We start from the raw sequence: 19739 nt of genomic DNA on the forward strand, positions 1-19739 counted from the left end.
TTTAATCTTACTTAGATTTCAGTTTTTGCAGTGTACAAATTGTGACTTCAAACCATGGAGTCATGGCCGAGATATTTATAAAACAATCTTGCCTTCCTTCAAACTTCCGCTAATTGAGCCGTTTGGAATTTTACCTAATTGTGACGTTTTACGTAATTGTGACATTTTACTAAATTGTGATGTTAGCGGATATCACCATATATGGCAGAAATTTACCCAAAGTGCTTTGCGCGGGTCCACCATTGTAGTCCGACGCTGTAGTCAATAAACGCCTTTTTTCTTTATCGTCTTGTTATGGGGCAGACTGGCTTGTACATGCACATGCATCCTCGCTGTGCTGTTGCCATTTCTAACATGAAGGCGTGTACAGTTTGAACTAATATCTGTCAGTAGACTTGCTATGGAAGTATTTAAAACTACAACATGGCTGACGAGATGAAGATGCAGTCGAAGTGAGGCACGTAAATAAGACCTCCCACACTCTGAAGAGACGGTCAAAAAACAGTCTGTAAAAAATAATGTATGCAAAATTTTGACCAAAGAACCACCATCACTGCACATGTTATGTAGACCACAAATAAGTGTTTTAAATGTAGTAAAAACCCATTTAAGACATAACAATAAGCTGAGTGACACTCTTAAGGTGAGGTGCCACTGTATATGAAATTAGATGTGCGTGTCAAAATGGGTGTGGTCCACAATCCAGTGTGTACCCGGCCTTTAATTGCCCTTATTCAGATATGATAGACTCAGGTTTTAACAAACTCCTGAAGAGGATATGTTTTAGAAATGGGTGCATGGGTGTGGTTCAGGTGAAAGGTCTATTAGACTGACAAGACCGTATCAAAACACAAATGAAAGCTGACTGCTTCATGTCAAGCAGACTTACCGAATAAATGGGAGCTCTCTGTGATGGAGAATTCATCGGCATGTGGGATTTGCAGTGGTCCCACCACATCGATGTCGGGGCCCGCCCACTCATTCATGGAGGAAGCTTGTCAAGCCAATGTGGGCCGCACAGAAGTTTGCGTCTGTTACCTGCAGTAACGAGAGTGACATGATAAGAGATCAGTGCTACATTCTCCTGGGTCTGCAGCAGCCTGTGACACTGCAAAGTAATTAAGTATGAGTTTGTGAGTCTTCACATCAACACGCCTGTCAAGCGTTAGCTGTTACTCATGGCATTGTTGGCCCTTTCTTGACATAGAGTACACTAACGCTACTCCTCCCTTTGAAATTGTATTCTGAGACTTGTATGTCAAATATGTGTGCTATTATAGCTCTTAGTGTAGTTAACGTTAAAAACGCACGATTTAATGAGATTTAGTACAAGACACTGTCATATTTTACATTGTAGTTGTGTCATCCCCATTACATATTTTTGTTAATCTGTTTAGAAATGAAAAACATTTAAGAAAATTACATTTTTCTATATGGTAAATGGGTTATACTTTTATAGCACTTTTCTACCTTGAAGGTACTCAAAGCGCTTTGACACTAGTGTTGTCCTGATACCAATATTTTGGTACCGGTACAGGTACCAAAATTATTTCGATACTTTTCGGTACTTTTCGATACTTTTCTAAATAAAGAGGACCACAAAAAATTGCATTATTGGCTTTATTTTAACAAAAAATCTTAGGGTACATTAAACATATGTTTCTTATTGCAAGTTTGTCCTTAGATAAAATAGTGAACATACAAGACAACTTGTCTTTTAGTTGTAAGTAAACAAACAAAAGCACTTAATTAGTCTGCTGACGTATGCAGTAACATATTGTGTCATTTATCATTCTGTTATTTTGTCAACATTATGAGGGACAAACTGTAAAAATTGGTTATTAATCTACTTGTTCATTTACTGTTAATATCTGCTTCCTTTCTCTTTTAACATGTTCTATCTACACTTCTGTTAAAATTTAATAATCACTTATTCTTCTGTTGTTTGAATGCTTTACATTAGTTTTGGATGATACTACAAATTTGGGTATCAATCCGATACCAAGTCGTTACAGGATCATACATTGGTCATATTCAAAGTCCTCATGTGTCATGGGACATATTTCCTGAGTTTATAAACATAATATAGGAGGACCGGTACTCTTCAGAGGCAGTACAGTACCAAATATGATTCATTAGTATCGCGGTATTATACTAATACCGGTATACCGTACAACCCTATTTGGCTCTATTTCCACATTCACAAACATATTCACACACTGATGGCAGGAGCTGCCATGCAAGGCCCTAACCCCGACCCATCAGAGGCAAGGGTGAAATGTCTTGCTCAAGGACACAACAGACATGAATAGGATGGCAGAAGCTGGGGATTGAACCAGGAACCCTGAAGTTGCTGGTATGGCTGCTCTACCAAGCAAGCCATGCCGTCCCTATATAAATCTAAGGCTCCATAGATGTTTTGCAATCATGACTTTACTGTATTGCTGTCGGACCTCACAACAATGTTGGTACAGTCCAACCGAGTCACATAAATACATACGCAAAATACACAGACACCCAACCTGGACATTAGAAAAAAACAACGTAAAAAAATTCACGAAGTCAGTGTACATGTGTGCACAAAGTAGACAGTGTCAAATGATTAATGCCAACTGAGCCTCCTACAACAGGGCTATTCAACTGGAGGACCGTGGGCCAAATCTGGCCCGGAAAGAAACCATACAGATCCCCGAGTTCAGTTAACTGGAGGACCGTGGGCAAAATCCGGCCCGGGAAAGAAACCGTACAGATCCCGGAGTTCAGTTAAAAACTTGGGAGACAAACATTTTTTTGCAGCAAATTCCTAAAAACACTAGAGTGCTCCTGTTGTATAGAGGACTTGGGCCACTGTAAACACAGTGGCAGAGCCTTGCATTGACATTTTAACATTGCTAGCAAACATAGAACACTGGGGTCCAAACTTGTGATTTACATAACTGAGGCGTTCCTCAAGGCACCCCTTTTAGTCATCTCCTTTTTGGCAGTTATTTTTTGTAATGTGATTTATGCAACTAAGGTTTTGCTGTAGCTTGTTGACTTCAGATGCAGTCAGTACTCATTTGTTCAACTTCTTCAATAATACCAGTGGTGTTTCTCAAGGTTCGATTATAGGTCCTCTCTTTTTAATCACTTAGGTTATTCAACTGGTGGCCCCTGAGTTCTGCTATAAAAAACTTGTAAGAGACTCACATTTTTGCAGCAGATTCTTAAAACACTAGAATACTGTCATATCGATTATTTCTGACAAGTTTTTTGCAGAACATCCTTAAAAACAGCTCCTTAATTGAAAACAGTCAGTACTAATTTGTTCAATTTCTTTAGTTATACTAGTGGTGTTCCTCAAGGTTCCATTTTAGGTCCTCCCTTTTTTATCATCTGGGCTTTTTAACTATTCAGTTCAAAAAACTTGTGAGAGACTCACATTTTTGCAGCAGATTCTTAAAAAACAGTAGAGTAATTTTATAGAGATGCCTTTTAATAGCTTTTGTGCAGATTGTCCTTGTCCTTGGTTCTCTGGAATATACAAAATAAGACTAATAGTGAAGAATCCCCCGGTCCTTAGCTTTCTGTAAACGTGGCCCCCAAAACTATTTATTGGAATATCCCTGTCCTACGAGGTATTAATGATAACCACCACTTAATCCTAGCCACATAAATAAACACAACAACCCAAAATAATGTACACAGTCTAGGCACACGTGTTACATGGTAAAATCAACAACATCGTTCTGCCTACCAGTCCTCAATACAACAACTCCAAACTAGAACATTGCCCACTGAATTTTCTCACTGTTTAAGACAGACTTTGCAACTTTTGCTTTGCCTTTGAATTTCTAAAAAAAAACAAAAAACGGAAATGCTAACAATGCTATAGGCAAGCAAGCTAACAGCTAGCATGCTAGCAACCTAGGAGGCTATATTGTGACGATATTAGAATCTATCTTGCTTCAACGGATGGTTGTCTAAGTACTTAGCAAGCCACTGCACATGTACATAATGTCCTAATTATATTTGAACTTCCCCCCCAAAATTTAATCCGAACCTCATTTGAGAATGATTCTGTGACTTTTGAGTTTTGCCCCTCAAACATTTTTTTAACTCTCAGAGTATATTGGACATTTTTTCGTCCTTTGAGATAAATGTTTGCTCTATTTTGGTTGTGTTACTCTGAAAGTCTTAGGCTGTTGGAACCGTTCAAATCGCGAAAAGGATAACAGTTTTCGTCAAGAGTTCCTTGAGAGGTAACCAAGCAGAGCGAAAGAGTGCAACATTATACAAAGTGACGCACAAGTTTGCAATGATCACTTTGTTAAAGGTTTCTTTGATATACTTTTAACATTTGGTATTTTCCATTTAAGTATTATTTTTATATTATTACTATTTTATCTTGTTTGGGATTTCTTAAAACACGTTTTTGCCAAGAGTGTTTTGAAAACCACCAACTCGGCAAGTCTGAATAAAAGAAAGCAAATGTGAGCAAAACTTAGATGAGTTTCAAAGTCAGCAATCATAAATGAAGCTTTCAGCACATACACAATTTATATTTTGATAAAGACGGAGCAACACACGCATACTTGTAATGAAGTGTGCAACAACAAGGAAACATGGCCGATACTTAAGCAGTTACACTAAGCTGTGATCACTTCTCTGTCTTCTTTCCCAACCAGCCAGGCTTCAGTTCAATGGCGTCTCTGATTATCTTTGTGAGTGGTTAACATAATGGCAAAATGAAAAACAGTCAATCAAGGTTATCGATGTCACGTGCGGATCGCATCTTATTGCCCGGTCATTCTCCCGGGGTGCAGAGGGACAACTCAGGACGAAAGCGTGAGGTAAGAGATGATTTATTGTCCATAAATCATGCAAAATACAAGAATACAGAAAAGCGTTCCGATAGCATGGGCGCTATGGCGAAGCTTAGCACATGAACTAGAAACAAGAAACAGAAGTACTCAACGTAACTGTTGCTTGCAGCAAACAATCACGCCAGGCCGACTGACCGGCAAAGGCAGGCTTAAATAGTCCCTCTGATTAGTGCTCGGGAAACAGGTGAGCGTCCCGAGCACCAATCAGAGACAGGTGAAAACAATAAGCACCCATGGTAACAAACAAGGGTGCACAAAAACAGGAACTATGGGAGTCCAAAACTAACAGAACATAACAAAAACATGATCCGGACCACGGATCATGACAATCGAGTGCTCCTCGCAGTTTGTTTACAAGAACGACTCCTCGCAAGAAGCTAAGTTAAATCATGAAATGCAACCCTACCCGAGCAAAAAACAATGCACGATTTATCTGGAAGAGTTTTGATACAATTTTCCTGAACCAGCCACACACAAAGAATATGTAGACCTCCATGCTTTTCCAAATTTTCATCTGTTTTGTCGTGTAGAATGACATCTGGAGCACCAGATAGTTGGACATGTCTGGGAAGACGACCAACGCATAATCATTGCGATCGCTCTACCAATCTTTTTTGATAACATATAGGGATCAATTCTATTGCATAGGTAGATTTTTTGCTCATATCTGCTTTTCGCGGTAAGATCTAGGCCCCTTGCGTACTCAGATAGTGTGCACGCTGTTTGCTGCACGGTAGCCATATTGGTTTGAATGACCACCACTTAGTTCACCGGATGTAAACAGGTTAGAAAAAATCACTTGACCGAATACAACCTATAGCCGTGACTGGCTGCATTGTTTCGCAAGCACGCCCATAGTAATCCAAAAAGTCAGGAAAGTTGCAGTAAGGCAATGTTATTAAGAGATTAATAAATTCATGTTTTTTTAAACTGTGCAGTTGTTTGTGTGGATATGCAGACAACAATATTTCTACTTTGGGGGAGGTCTGCACTCTACGGTTACTTTTCTAGCTATCTTATTACGCACACGGTGCAAGTATGTTGGGGCTGGTGAGAGGATGTGAAGCATAACATTTTGTAAAATATAATTATTAGGATTTCACTTCATTTAGAAATATTGCTTACTGCAATACTGCAGCCTATCAACGCTAATCTACTGTTTATAGTCCTAATAGTGGTTTGAGTGACATGTTTGTTCGGATATGATATAGTGAGTTGTATTTATCACAATGGTCCTCAAAGTATTTATCTGTTTCCTCTGTATTTCCACATAATTTATGAGGGTATTTTAAACAGTAACTTCAAGTTATTCTTATTGCCATCATTGTTTTTCCACTCATTTGATTCCAAATGATAGGACTGCTCTGCCCAGATCACAAACATGATTTATTATGTAGTCACAGGATCTTGGAAGACGATTTACTAAGCGTCCAGTAAGATTACTCTGGTGTCATTCACATGCTATTTACATACATCACACTGAATTGACTTGCTGAAAGGTCAAGTGTCACACATCCAGAAACAACAATATTTTTACTTTCAGGCTACTTTACACAGCTGCTGCCTCTTGTAGATGACTTTACTTTATATTATTTTCAGTAATATAAAGTAGATGACATTTTGTAAACAACAATCTTTCAGCATTGACTTTTTTTTTATTGTGATCTTTAATAACCCTATAAAATAAGATGTTTCAGAACGTGACTACAATCACCGCTACAGTTATTTGACAACAGTTGTTTCTACCAAAGTGATAAGAAAAATATTTTAGCTGTGAGACACGGCAGTGAGAGGTGTTTCTAAGGTTTTGATTACGCTTGAATTTTTTTCATTAACATTTTTATGTTCATTGTTTATCTTAATTATTTTTTTAATTGGTATATGAACAATATGCACTATACATTATTGACAAAGAATCAATGAGTGAACTATATTTAGCCATCAGTTCATTCGCATTTTGGTCGTGTTCGAAGTGTTTGTAAACAAGTCTGCTGGAGCAACACCATTTCCTGCAAAGGATCCATAAAGTACCTACATACAGTACAGTAAATGCATGTATTAAAAGAAGTACCTAACTTTGTGAACTTTTCCACCTTCTTTGTGTCACATCCTTTTTTATAGATGGCAGCAACTTTTTTGATTAACTGATTTTGGAGGCCTTACTGTGTGTTTAAACTTTTCCATGCAACAACCAGACATCCTACCCATCCTGCACACACATTGACATACTCATCACCATAAAATATACACTATGATGGTTCTTACCTTCTCCTGTCTGGATGATTCCACTAGTTGAATACGTGTATTCCCATTCAGCCTTGTTTCGGATGCCCAACCTGTGAGTTATACATCAATATTTGCTAATATTTGCTAATGCACCAAGTTTGTCTGTGGGCTCCGACTAAAGCATGCGTGACCAGCTAAGGTCAGGGAGAAATGGATAGTGGTTATTAATTAAACGCTCTATCCTTGTCCACAACCACCCCCCCAACCCCAAACCCAGCTTAAACACACTCTCCCCCCTAAAAAAATTCTTTATCTCCAAAAGTCTTGAATGTTCTGGTAATGAGAGATCCCACCCTCTAACACAAACACCACACACATGCAGGGGGCGTACATACACTGATTAGCATTGCTATGATTGGGAGTAAAACCAGCAGTATAAACACTTTTTTTTTTGGTTCATTTTTAACATGCCACCTTTTTTTCCTTAAATGAACTCAAGTCTTCATAAGTAAATTTAGAATCTTTGACAATTGGGGTACTGTACATGAAATGCTAAATGTTTTATGAAGCTTCTTCATTTAAAGTGGAATTGCTACACCCGAATCACACCCTAGTTATTTTATTTCAAATCCGTTTTCATGGTGAGTGTGAAGGCAAAATCATAAATCTGGACCGAACTGTTTGTTTACCGTTCTCTCATTTCTTTGTACTAATTTCATCTGTATTTTGTCCATAAACAATAGTTTAATCATTGATGGGCTCTTGCTCCATTCAATGAGGCCAATCTGAGTCAACAGACAGTCACTCTGGAATAAACAGAACCTTTGCCATTGGCTGCTGGACTCTGTGGTTTGTGCTTAAGTGCTGCCAGAGATGTACATGGTGGTCACATTAATGAAGCTATTTTAAGCATTATGCAGCCATCCATTCTTTTTATACACCGACTGTTATAATCAGGGTCACAGGTCAACACCCTGGGCCAATTTACCGGTCAATCAAAGAAGACACACGGCCTGATTAACGAAAGCTTTGTGTGTACTAGTGTTGTAACGATACCAATAATTTGGTACCGGTACTAAAATTATGTTGATACTTTTCTGTACTTTTCGGTACTTTTCTAAATAAAGGGGACCACAAAAAATTGCATTATTGGCTTTATTTTAACAAAAAATCTTAGGGTACATTAAACATATGTTTCTTATTGCAGTTAAGTCCTTGTGAACATACAAGACAACTTGTCTTTTAGTAGTAAGTAAACAACAAAGGCTCGTAATTTAGTCTGCTGACGTATGCAGTAACATACTGTGTCATATATCAGTCTATTATTTTGTCAACATTATTAAGGACAAGTAGTAGAAAATGAATTATTAATCTACTTGTTCATTTACTGTTAATATCTGCTTACTTTCTCATTTAACATGTTCTGTCTACACTTCTGTTAAAATGTAATAATCATTTATTCTTCTGTTGTTTGATACTTTACATTAGTTTTGGATGATACCACAAATTTGGGTATCAATACGATACCAAGTAGTTACAGGATCATACATTGGTCATATTAAAAGTCCTCATTGTTCCAGGGACGTATTTACGGAGTTTATAAACATAATATACATTTTTTTTAAACGAAAGAAGATGTTGTGATGCTAAAAAATATCGACATAATCATAGTAGTATCGTTTAGCTACGTGCCTGTACTTGATATCATTACAGTGGATGTTAGGTGTAGATCCATCAATGGTGTTTGTTTACATTTTGACGCCAGCGACCTACGGTGTGTGGTGAAGCATGTTTAGCTATTCCTCGTCCTGCAGGGATGATACCTGTAAGAAACTTACTTTATTTGTCGCCATGGAGACGAGGATTAGTGATTTAGAAGTCGCTAAAACATCGCAGACGGCGGATGGACATTAGCCGCTAGCTAGCTAGCCATGTCTTAAAGCATCTCTTCCTGAGGGCATTTCAGTGTTATAATTTCACCTTTATCTTTAGTTTTTAAGTCAAAATGCGTCCGTTCTCCCTTTTCTGTCTACACACTGTGTCTGCTTGTAAGTACTCCGTAATTGTGTGCTACCGAACATGCTCGTCTGCTCGTAAACCAGGAATGTCATGACGTGACTTCGACGCGGGGGGAATAGCGGACCGGTACCTTTCAGAAACGGTATCGTACTGAAAATGATTCATTAGTATTGCGATACTATACTAATACGGTATACCGTACAACCCTAGTATGTACTAAAACACGTTCAAATTTGATAGCAAATGCAAAGCTGGTCTACTATACGTGCGCAAGGTGGATTGCGTCTGTCAAGTGAGCAGAATAAGGCGTGCAATCCATTTTGAGTCTCTCTCTTCATTAATGTGCAAAATATATGCTGATCATCAAAACGGCCACAACACTGGGAGGAGAAAATGCAAATATATTATAGAGCAAACGCAATGTGATTTATCATCCCCGTTTTGGGAGCTCTATTTTGCATTTTATTCGGAACGTTTGAAAAGGACGATGGACAGAGAATCTTCCGTCATACATTTTTTTCAACAGATTTGCATGGTCCGTCAGAAATAATAAGAATTAGACATATCTTCTTTTCAACAACATCCTTTTATAATTTCATAGCTGCCAGATGATTGAAGAGGCTGATTGCATTCAATTCATGCATTTTGGTGTACAAACCCCGTTTCCATATGAGTTGGGAAATTGTGTTAGATGTAAATATAAACAGAATACAATGATTTGCAAATCATTTTCAACCCATATTCAGTTGAATATGCTACAAAGACAACATATTTGATGTTCAAACTGATAAACATTTTTTTTTTTTGCAAATAATCATTAACTTTAGAATTTGATGCCAGCAACACGTGACAAAGAAGTTGGGAAAGGTGGCAATAAATACTGATAAAGTTGAGGAATGCTCATCAAACACTTATTTGGAACATCCCACAGGTGAACAGGCAATTTGGGAACAGGTGGGTGCCATGATTGGGTATAAAAGTAGATTCCATGAAATGCTCAGTCATTCACAAACAAGGATGGGGCGAGGGTCACCACTTTGTCAACAAATGAGTGAGCAAATTGTTGAACAGTTTAAGAAAAACCTTTCTCAACCAGCTATTGCAAGGAAATTTAGGGATTTCACCATCTACGGTTCGTAATATCATCAAAGGGTTCAGAGAATCTGGAGAAATCACTGCACGTAAGCAGCTAAGCCGTGACCTTCGATCCCTCAGGCTGTACTGCATCAACAAGCAACATCAGTGTGTAAAGGATATCACCACATGGGCTCAGGAACACTTCAGAAACCCACTGTCTGTAAGTGCAAGTTAAAACTCTCCTATGCAAGGCGGAAACCGTTTATCAACAACACCCAGAAACGCCGTCGGCTTTGCTGGGCCTGAGCTCATCTAAGATGGACTGATACAAAGTGGAAAAGTGTTCTGTGGTCTGACAAATCCACATTTCAAATTGTTTTTGGAAACTGTGGACGTTGTGTCCTCCGGACCAAAGAGGAAAAGAATCATCCGGATTGTTATAGGCACAAAGTTGAAAAGTCAGCATCTGTGATGGTATGTGGGTGTGTTAGTGCCCAAGGCATGGGTAACTTACACATCTGTGAAGGCGCCATTAATGCTGAAAGGTACATACAGGTTTTGGAGCAACATATGTTGCCATCCAAGCAACGTTACCATGGACGCCCCTGCTTATTTCAGCAAGACAATGCCAAGCCACGTGTTACATCAACGTGGCTTCATAGTAAAAGAGTGCGGGTACTAGACTGGCCTGCCTGTAGTCCAGACCTGTCTCCCATTGAAAATGTGTGGTGCATTATGAAGCCTAAAATACCACAATGGAGACCCCGGACTGTTGAACAATTTAAGCTGTACATCAAGCAAGAATGGGAAAGAATTCCACCTGAACAGCACAAAAATTGGTCTCATCAGTTCCCAAACGTTTACTGAGTGTTGTTAAAAGGAAAGGCCATGTAACACAGTGGTGAACATGCCCTTTCCCAACTACTTTGGCATGTGTTGCAGCCATGAAATTCTAAGTTAATTATTATTTGCAAAAAAAAAAAAAGTTTATGAGTTTGAACATCAAATAGTTTGTCTTTGTAGTGCATTCAATTGAATATGGGTTGAAAATGATTTGCAAATCATTGTATTCCGTTTATATTTACATCTAACACAATTTCCCAACTCATATGGAAACGGGGTTTGTAATTTAATATTTTTTTAATGACGTTTGTTTTTTCGCGTAGAATATAAATTACTAAGATATATCCTATATAATAAGAAACTTCTTGAAGTATGCATTTTTTATGTCTTTAGCACATAAGTACAGCCTCTCTACCATGCACCTTCAGCAGTAAAAAAAAAAGGAAAAAAAGAAAAAAAAATGGTGTCAATGTAGATGTACCGCTTGACTGCTAAAATGCCCATAAAAAGTAGTAAATGTCTTCTGCTTTTTTGAAAGTAGTAAATGAGAGTCCTCCTGGTGACGCCCTGTATAGCACATGCAAAGTCCTCATTTAAATAAGGCGGTCTGCACCACTTTTCGATTGCACATGCAGTGTTAGTAGATCACACGCAACACGGCCATTAATAGTACACACTATTTTATAGATTGCACGTGCTGTTTAACGCTTGTTATTTAGATTTTTGTAAATCTACAATGGGCCCTGCGATGAGGTGGCGACTTGTCCAGGGTGTACCCCACGTTCCGCCCGATCGTAGCTGAGATAGGCTCCAGCGCCCCCCGCGAACCCAAAGGGAATAAGCGGTAGAAAATGGATGGATGGATGGATGGATAAATCTACAATGACCTTGATGAATGATAATGTCCATATATACGGAGAAAATATATGATGATTTGTTGGTGTTCTTAAGATAAATCACACGGCACACTGCCAAAGCTTTACCCTTTTGTCACTATAACAATCTACAAGGTTAACATAGTTGGCTTCTCTTTCTTTCCCTCCATTTATCTGCTTTCTTTTGTATTTCATGTTATCATTACATATATGTATTGTGGCATTTGAACAATTGTATTGTTGATAATAGAGGTAATTATTGTTATTATTCATCATAGTGATATTTCTATTGGTGTTTGTATTGCGACATTTGTAGTGTAATAATGTTCATTGTCGTTTCTGTATTTTTATTTCTTTCACTAACTGCTTCTTTGCTATCACTTTTTCCATCCTATTTGTACATATTCTATTTGCTGATGTTGTTCTGTTTTTGTTGTTATTGTTATTGTTGTGTTTGCTGTTGTTGTTGTCTCTCTGTCTTATCCCCCTCTTATCCCCGCAATTTCCCCCTCTGTCTTCTTATTTTTCTCCGGCCCGGCTGCACCAAATAATAATATAAATCCATTTAATAAAGTCTAATACAAATAAGGGAACAAGAGAAGTATCCCACACTTCTCTTTTGTAAAGTAAATTTGTACAGCCGACATGGACATCTACATCAACAATATAATGTGCCTAAGTAGCTGGACAGGACAAAAAAACAAACCAAAAAAAATTAAAAAAAAGTTTTTGTAAATCAGGCGGTAGGAGCGAACCCGGTTGTTGTCACACGGGTTGGTCGTCACATTCATTCTATCTCACCACCAAATGGTGCTTTCTCTCAAACTGTGATATGGAAATAAGATTAGAGCTCACCTACATGGTCTTCTCTAGAGTAAGAGGGCTAAATTGAGATTGAAATTGTACATATTCAAAACAACTGTTACCCTTAAATATAAAGGGAAAACTATAGATACACACAATCGGGTGGTTTTTGTCCCGATTTTCCCCCTTACAATGGAGGAGTGAATTTGTCCCGATAATTATCTCCAAAATATTAACAGCTTCAGACCAAAAGTCTTCATACCAATGCCGCCCAAGTGATTGCTCCGTGAATTGTGACATAGTACAGAAAGTAGCAATTTAAGAAGCTAATAAAAGCATTGGGACTATTTTGTTGAGGAGGTATTCACCTCGCTCAGTAGATTATTAGTGCTGGTATTATCGTAGCACACCACAGATTACAACTGCTCAATGCTTGATTTTTTTTATCTGTACGTACGGGGTTTGTAACACATAAAAAATGTCTTAAGATAATGAAAACCTTAATGTGTATACTAGTCCTTAGCTAGTTAGTTGCTTGCTAAATAGTTGTTACACAGTTGTTAGCCTTGATGTTTGCAAGAAATTCCAGTTAGGGTTGGCCGTCACATTCTCTTGGGGGTTGGTTGTCACTTGAAAGATACTTTGATGATTATCAATTTATAACAAATTAGGAATGGGTCCTTTCACAATTGAATCAATACAGTATAAATTTCTGTTATCTGGGAATTTTTGGTACTTTTATGTGTGTTTGAACGTGTTCATAAACGTTAATGGTTTAATCAAAATAAAAAATAAAATAAAAAAGTAACATTTAACATGAAGCTGTTCTGTCCAGTTGTATATTTTTTTTACATTTGCAAGTACTGTATTATATAGTAGATTTTGCATGCAATTGCAATTCCAAGACATTAAATGGCAGTGGTGTATAGACTACAGTGTGTTGTCTTTACTAGGAAGCAGTCTTTGCCATTAGGTTGAATGTGTAATTTTTTATTTTTTTTAGAGGCCTACAAAGTGTGTACTGTAGCGTTTTTTGCAATGCTCTCTGTGAAATCAATGCACCCAGAAAATAAATTGCGGTAATGCTTAATGCGCAAAATACTGTAATCATTACATGTTATCATGAATGTGCCTGTTACTACATTACATACATACTTACGGCACATATATAAAACAATATTGGAGGTATTTGGATGTTTTTTTAGATGACTTAATAGACACAATACATGGTATCTCGGTTACCTGCATTGTTAGTCGCCTCTTAGTAGCAATATTTCACTTTTCAGGATACACAGAAACGAGAAAGACTTGTGTTCTTGCCCCACATAAGGATTGTGGATGATGGGAAAAATATTGCAGTTCTCCTTTAAATATTTTAGTCCTTGATCTATCCGTAACTTATCACCCTGCCTGGTTATTTCTGTTTTACCATCTTCTTTTCAGTACATACCAATTCACCCGTACATACAATTAGGACATACTGTCACAGGAAGTACCCAGAGAAAACCCACATAAGAACAAGGAGAACATAAAAATATTCACGTTCTTGGTTACAGGAGGCCTTTAAGGCCAAAAAGCAGAAGAAATGAGAACCACTTGTAGTTTTTGGTTTTGTTGACTTATTTTTACAGTATTGGCTTTATTTTTCTCAAACAATGTAATATAAGAGAATACAGTAATCATAATTGGTTGATACTCATTCATTTTCATTTTCTTTTATTTAACCAGGTAAAAAGTAATTTAGATAAAAATCTCTTTCACAAGAGTGACTTGGCCAAGAAGGCAGCAAAACAGGTTTCATAATACATATAACAACATAAAAAACAACAGCAGTCGCACACTATAATAAAAGAAAAAAACAATACTTACAAAATTAACATAAAACAAACAGACGGTAGGTAAATAATAAAATACTTTAGTAAAACCAATTAAAAAAACAAATAAAAAATCATTGTTACACTGTTTTATATTATTGAATTAAAATATACATTGTTCACAAAAATAAATTATTATACATTAATAATAATATATTATTTATTTCCTAAAATATTTTTAATGTTTTTATTCTGATATTAATCATGATCAACAAATTAAATAAATCACAAAATCATTCACTGATCTTGAAAATAACCAAATAGAAAGTAGCCGTACCGGTATTAGCAATACTGGCTCTTTTTTCCTTGGTATCGGGAGGAAGGTTTAGTATTTCCTAACCACTACATCAGTCTTCAAAACAGTCTCAAGTTGAAAATGAGGTGAGTACTTCAGCACAACATTAATAATTCTACACACTTCATTTTAGCAATTACCATGAGTGTGTACCATTTACACTTATGTCATACTCACACTGTTGAAGACTACCCATTAATTATGTTCCATGGTGAGAATGAAACGATGTTGGACGAAGGCAGATAAGACAAAGGATGTTTACTACACTGTGATGGGAAACAGAACCATCCTGAGCCTTGAAAAAAAGTAAACGTCTAATTTGAGCCAACTCGTCTAAACACGCAGTTATTTAGGACAGTAACGGTATATTTTGTCAATGATTTGTTTGGATCGAACATGAAACTACAAACTATACTTTTCATACCTTCATTAATTCTTTATGTTAAATATTGTGGTGTAAAGTTTGGTATTGGTGTCTCATAAAGATAAAGTGCAAGGGCAGCTATTTAAAACATTGCAGTTGTTCTTTAGGCCCTACTCCAGTTTTTTGGTTGGATATACAGCTGTGCTTTGACATACATGTTTAATTTGTTCTGTGTGTAAAACAAAATTCTTGAGTTCTCCATTCAAAGGGAATCAAATGTCATTAATCCGTTCTGGGCCACCCTCAAACACAACAATGCTTTATAGTAATAAAAAAAAACTGACTACATTAATGAAGATTGTACTGTACAAAAACAATACAATGGAATGTACTACAAATGACAACAGTAATTTTAATTTTATTACCATGGATAGCGGACTTCTATGGTTTCTCCTGCGAGCTGCTTCTCCATATTGTTATGAACTAATGTCCGCGGTTAAAAAATGATTTTAACACCCATGGCTGATGTTATTGTGGCCTTTTTTGACACCTTCTGCTTCAGTATAGTGTCAGTTATACAAAACCCAAAACCAGTGAAGTTGGCACATCGTGTAAATCGTAAATAAAAACAGAATACAATGATTAGCAAACCCTTTTCAACCTATATTCAATTGAACAGACTGCAAAGACAAGATACTTAATGTTCAAACTGAGAAACTTTGTTATTTTTTGCAAATATTAGCTCATTTGGAATTTGATGCCTGCAACATGTTTCAAAAAAGCTGGCACAAGTGGCAAAAAAGTCTGAGAAAGTTGATGAATGCTCATCAAACACTTATTTGGAACATCCCACTGGTGAACAGGTGGGTGCCATGATTGGGTATAAAAGCAGCTTCCATGAAATGCACAGTCATTCACAAACAAGAATGGGGCGAGGGTCACAACTTTGCAGTGACGTGCAGTCAGGGGAGGCAGGTGAGGCGGGGCCTCACGTGCCATTATGGAAAGAAAAAAAAAATGTAAAAAGAAAAAAAAAAAATATTTAATTGTTATATGTATTCAGTGGGGCTTCACGGTGGAAGAGGGGTTAGTGCATCTGCCTCACAATACGAAGGTCCTGAGTAGTCTTGGGTTCAATCCCGGGCTCGGGATCTTTCTGTGTGGAGTTTGCATGTCCTCCCCGTGACTGCGTGGGTTCCCTCCGGGTACTCCGGCTTCCTCCCACCTCCAAAGACATGCACCTGGGGATAAGTTGATTGGCAACACTAAATTGGCCCTAGTGTGTGGATGTGAGTGTGAATGTTGTCTGTCTATCTGTGTTGGCCCTGCGATGAGGTGGCGACTTGTCCAGGGTGTACCCCGCCTTCCGCCCGATTGTAGCTGAGATAGGCTCCAGCGCCCCCCGCGACCCCAAAGGGAATAAGCGGTAGAAAATGGATGGATGGATGTATTCAGTGATTATACTATAAAGTTATTTTCCATTTAACTTCACCAGTTTTAGATTATTTTTATTCAAAATCGCTCAATTTTCACATTTGCCGTTCAAATACTGAGAAGAGACTTGCGGTGAGTCAGCAGCCAGTTGAGGCACGTCACTGAGTTGAGCCTCACCATGGATTGCGCAATGACTCGGCTAACTGCTGGCCTACTGTGCAGTGAGACCTTATTGCTATATGAATTATATTATACATTTCCATAGTTTAGTTAGCTGAAGTATAAAATGTACAAAGTATTTGGTCAACAACTTTATGTGTGTAACGTATTCCTTGTGCTGAGCAATCATAAAACGGCTGCGAAGACGCACTGTATGAGGCTCACAGTAATCCCGCCTCCTGGTGGTAGAGGGCGCTAGTGCTCCCAGAGATCATTCTTGCAACTACTCGGCTGCAGAAGAAGTGACAAAAAGCAGCAACAGTTAGCAGCGATCGTTTATTTTTTCCTCTTGCCTGGACTATTAACATGGAGGATTACCGTACATATCTAAAATAAAGCAGTTTTCTAAACTGGACTTTCAATCGAAGCAGGAGGTAATACTTAAAGGAAGATTTCCATCGAGACAGAGAGACTTTTAAAACTGAAGAAAGATAAGGAAGATTTCTATAAACAAGTTGTCGATGCTTTTGTTCAAAAGGAGCAGCGCATGGACTTCATTTATAAGTAAAGGTAAGACCAGAATAATGTTTTTTTTTATTAAATGTGCTTTTTTGTGTGCTACAGTTTGTATGTGTAAAGTTAAAGTTAAGTTAAAGTACCAATGATTGTCACACACACTAGGTGTGGTGAAATGTGTCCTCTGCATTTGACCCATCCACTTGCTCACCCCCTGGGAGGTGAGGGAAGCAGTGGGCAGCAGCGGTGCCGCGCCCGGGAATCATTTTTGGTGATTTAACCCCCAATTCCAACCCTTGATGCTGAGTGCCAAGCAGGGAAGAATGCTGGTATGAGTTTTTAAACATAACCCGTTAACTGCTGCCAATCAAATGGTGAATAAGATACTCTTTAGGGTTCATATGTTTGTAAATCTGACTGTGATGAAGTCACCAGCCATGAACCTCACCGCACGTCGCTGCAACTTTGTTAACAAATGCGTGAGCAAATTGTCAAACAGTTTAAGAACAAAATTTCTCAACCAGCTATTGCAAGGAATTTAGGGATTTCACCATCTACAGTCTGTAATATCATCAAAAGGTTCAGATAATCTGGAGAAATCACTGCCCGTGACCTTCGATCCCTCAGACGGTACTTCATCAAAATCCAACATCGGTGTGTAAAGGATATCACCACGCGGGCTCAGGAACACTTCAGAAAACCACTTTCAGTAACTACAGTTGGTCGCTACATCTGTAAGTGCAAGTTAAAACTCTCAACTTTTTTGCAATTTGTTGCTGCCATTAAATTCTAAGTTAATGATTATTTGCAAAGAAAAAAAAAAAAGTTTCTCAGTTTGAACATTAAGTATCATGTCTTTGCAGTTCATTCAATTGAATATAAGTTGAAAAGGATTTGCAAATCATTGTATTCTGTTCTTATTTACAATTTACACAACATGTCAACTTCACTGGTTTCGGGTTTTGTAGTGGATTGTATTGTAGCAGCACTATGCTATTAACTCTACTGCCTACTAGTTGGATACACACTAGGGTTGCCAATCATTCAAAACAGTAACAAAACAGTGACTAAATAAATAATGAATAAATACTATACCATAGTAAGTAAACAAATATTAAATACATAAATGATCTTTATCTTAAAAATAAATAAATAAATAAATAAAGAAGTGGTCAAGATGTTCATCATAATTATTAGTGACACTACACTATTAGTGACACTACACTTTATGATTGTGACACTCCCAACTGGTAATACAGTAACTCACCAAAGGGTCAAATTACATTTCCTGCAACTCTTAATAGTTTTACAGTGTCACATTGTAACATGATGCATCTTTTAATGACAAATATAGCATGAATAAACAATGGGTGCTTTATTTAAATGTAGCCAGTCATATAAAAAAAAGACAAATACCTCCCTTTTCTTTCTTTTTGTCAACGTGGTTCTCAAACTGATGAAAGTTGGAGACTCCTCTATCATAAAGCTGCACACTACATGTATACTGTTAGACAGGAGAGATGTCTGATTGAGTAAAATGTTTATTTTTAGTCTGTTAGGTTAAGCAGGAAATATTTCTCTTGAGGAAAATGTTTTTATTTTATTCTGTTCATTTTGTTATTTTGCACCAAAACATTGATCATTAAACAATTACTTTCCCATGTGTTTGTATTAGTCCAAAACCTGCACATCTAATTACATTTTGGTTGAAGTCAAATAATATGAAAGCATGTGTGTGTAGATTGTCAGTCATCAAGTCATATAATCCAAAAAGGTATAATTGATGCAAATGGACTCTTTTGAATAGTAGTCCAGCTGCCTCCATACAGACTAGAGACAGCATTTATGGCTTTTTGAAGGGACTACAAATAAAATGAGCTCAAATATACCTAAAATATGAGGCATAATGATGCAATATGTACATGCAGCTATCATAAATAGCATGTTAGCATCGATTAGCTTGCAGTCATGCAGTGATCAAATATGCCTGATTAGCACTCCACACAAGTCAATAACATTAACAAAGCTCACCTTTGTGGATTCACACACAGCATAAGACGTTGAATGGACAAATAGAGACGAAGAAGGAGTGGCATCAAACACGTCTTTCTGTGGCAGTATCAAGGAAAATTGTACATGCAAACCAACTATGGTGTGTTCAAGGACTTCCGAAATCAGGACAAAATGGCGCGCACCGAATACTCTCATCAGTAAAGCATGTTTAATTTAAACCGTGGGACTTCTAACAATTAGGAAGGTTTGTGTCATGTCCTCCTACAGAAACCATAGTAAAACAAACACAAAAAATGTTTCCTCATCTTTTTCCATTTTTATATATTTTTGAAAAAGCTCCAGGGAGCCACTAGGGCGGCGCTAAAGAGCCGCTTG

General features: G+C 37.5%; 1 protein-coding gene across 2 annotated transcripts in view; it reads right to left on the reverse strand.

Annotated features, from left to right (window-relative positions):
- nr1h4 (nuclear receptor subfamily 1, group H, member 4) overlaps positions 1–19514 on the reverse strand; it is a 59294-nt gene extending 39780 nt beyond the window's left edge. Inside the window, exons 1-2 of one of the 2 annotated variants that reach the window (XM_061969292.1) lie at positions 19383–19514; positions 890–1038 (exon numbers count right to left, since the gene is read on the reverse strand). In XM_061969292.1, the coding sequence (XP_061825276.1) occupies positions 890–986 (97 nt within the window). In that variant the 5' untranslated portion in view covers positions 987–1038; positions 19383–19514. Of the gene's footprint in view, positions 1–889; positions 1039–7130; positions 7330–19382 lie in introns of those variants that run through there. The other variant, XM_061969291.2, reaches the window with a different exon arrangement.
- Positions 19515–19739: the final 225 nt, after the last annotated feature.

The sequence above is a fragment of the Nerophis lumbriciformis genome, linkage group LG10 (genome assembly GCF_033978685.3).
Source record: "Nerophis lumbriciformis linkage group LG10, RoL_Nlum_v2.1, whole genome shotgun sequence".
In the NCBI taxonomy this organism is placed as follows: Eukaryota; Metazoa; Chordata; class Actinopteri; order Syngnathiformes; family Syngnathidae; genus Nerophis; species Nerophis lumbriciformis.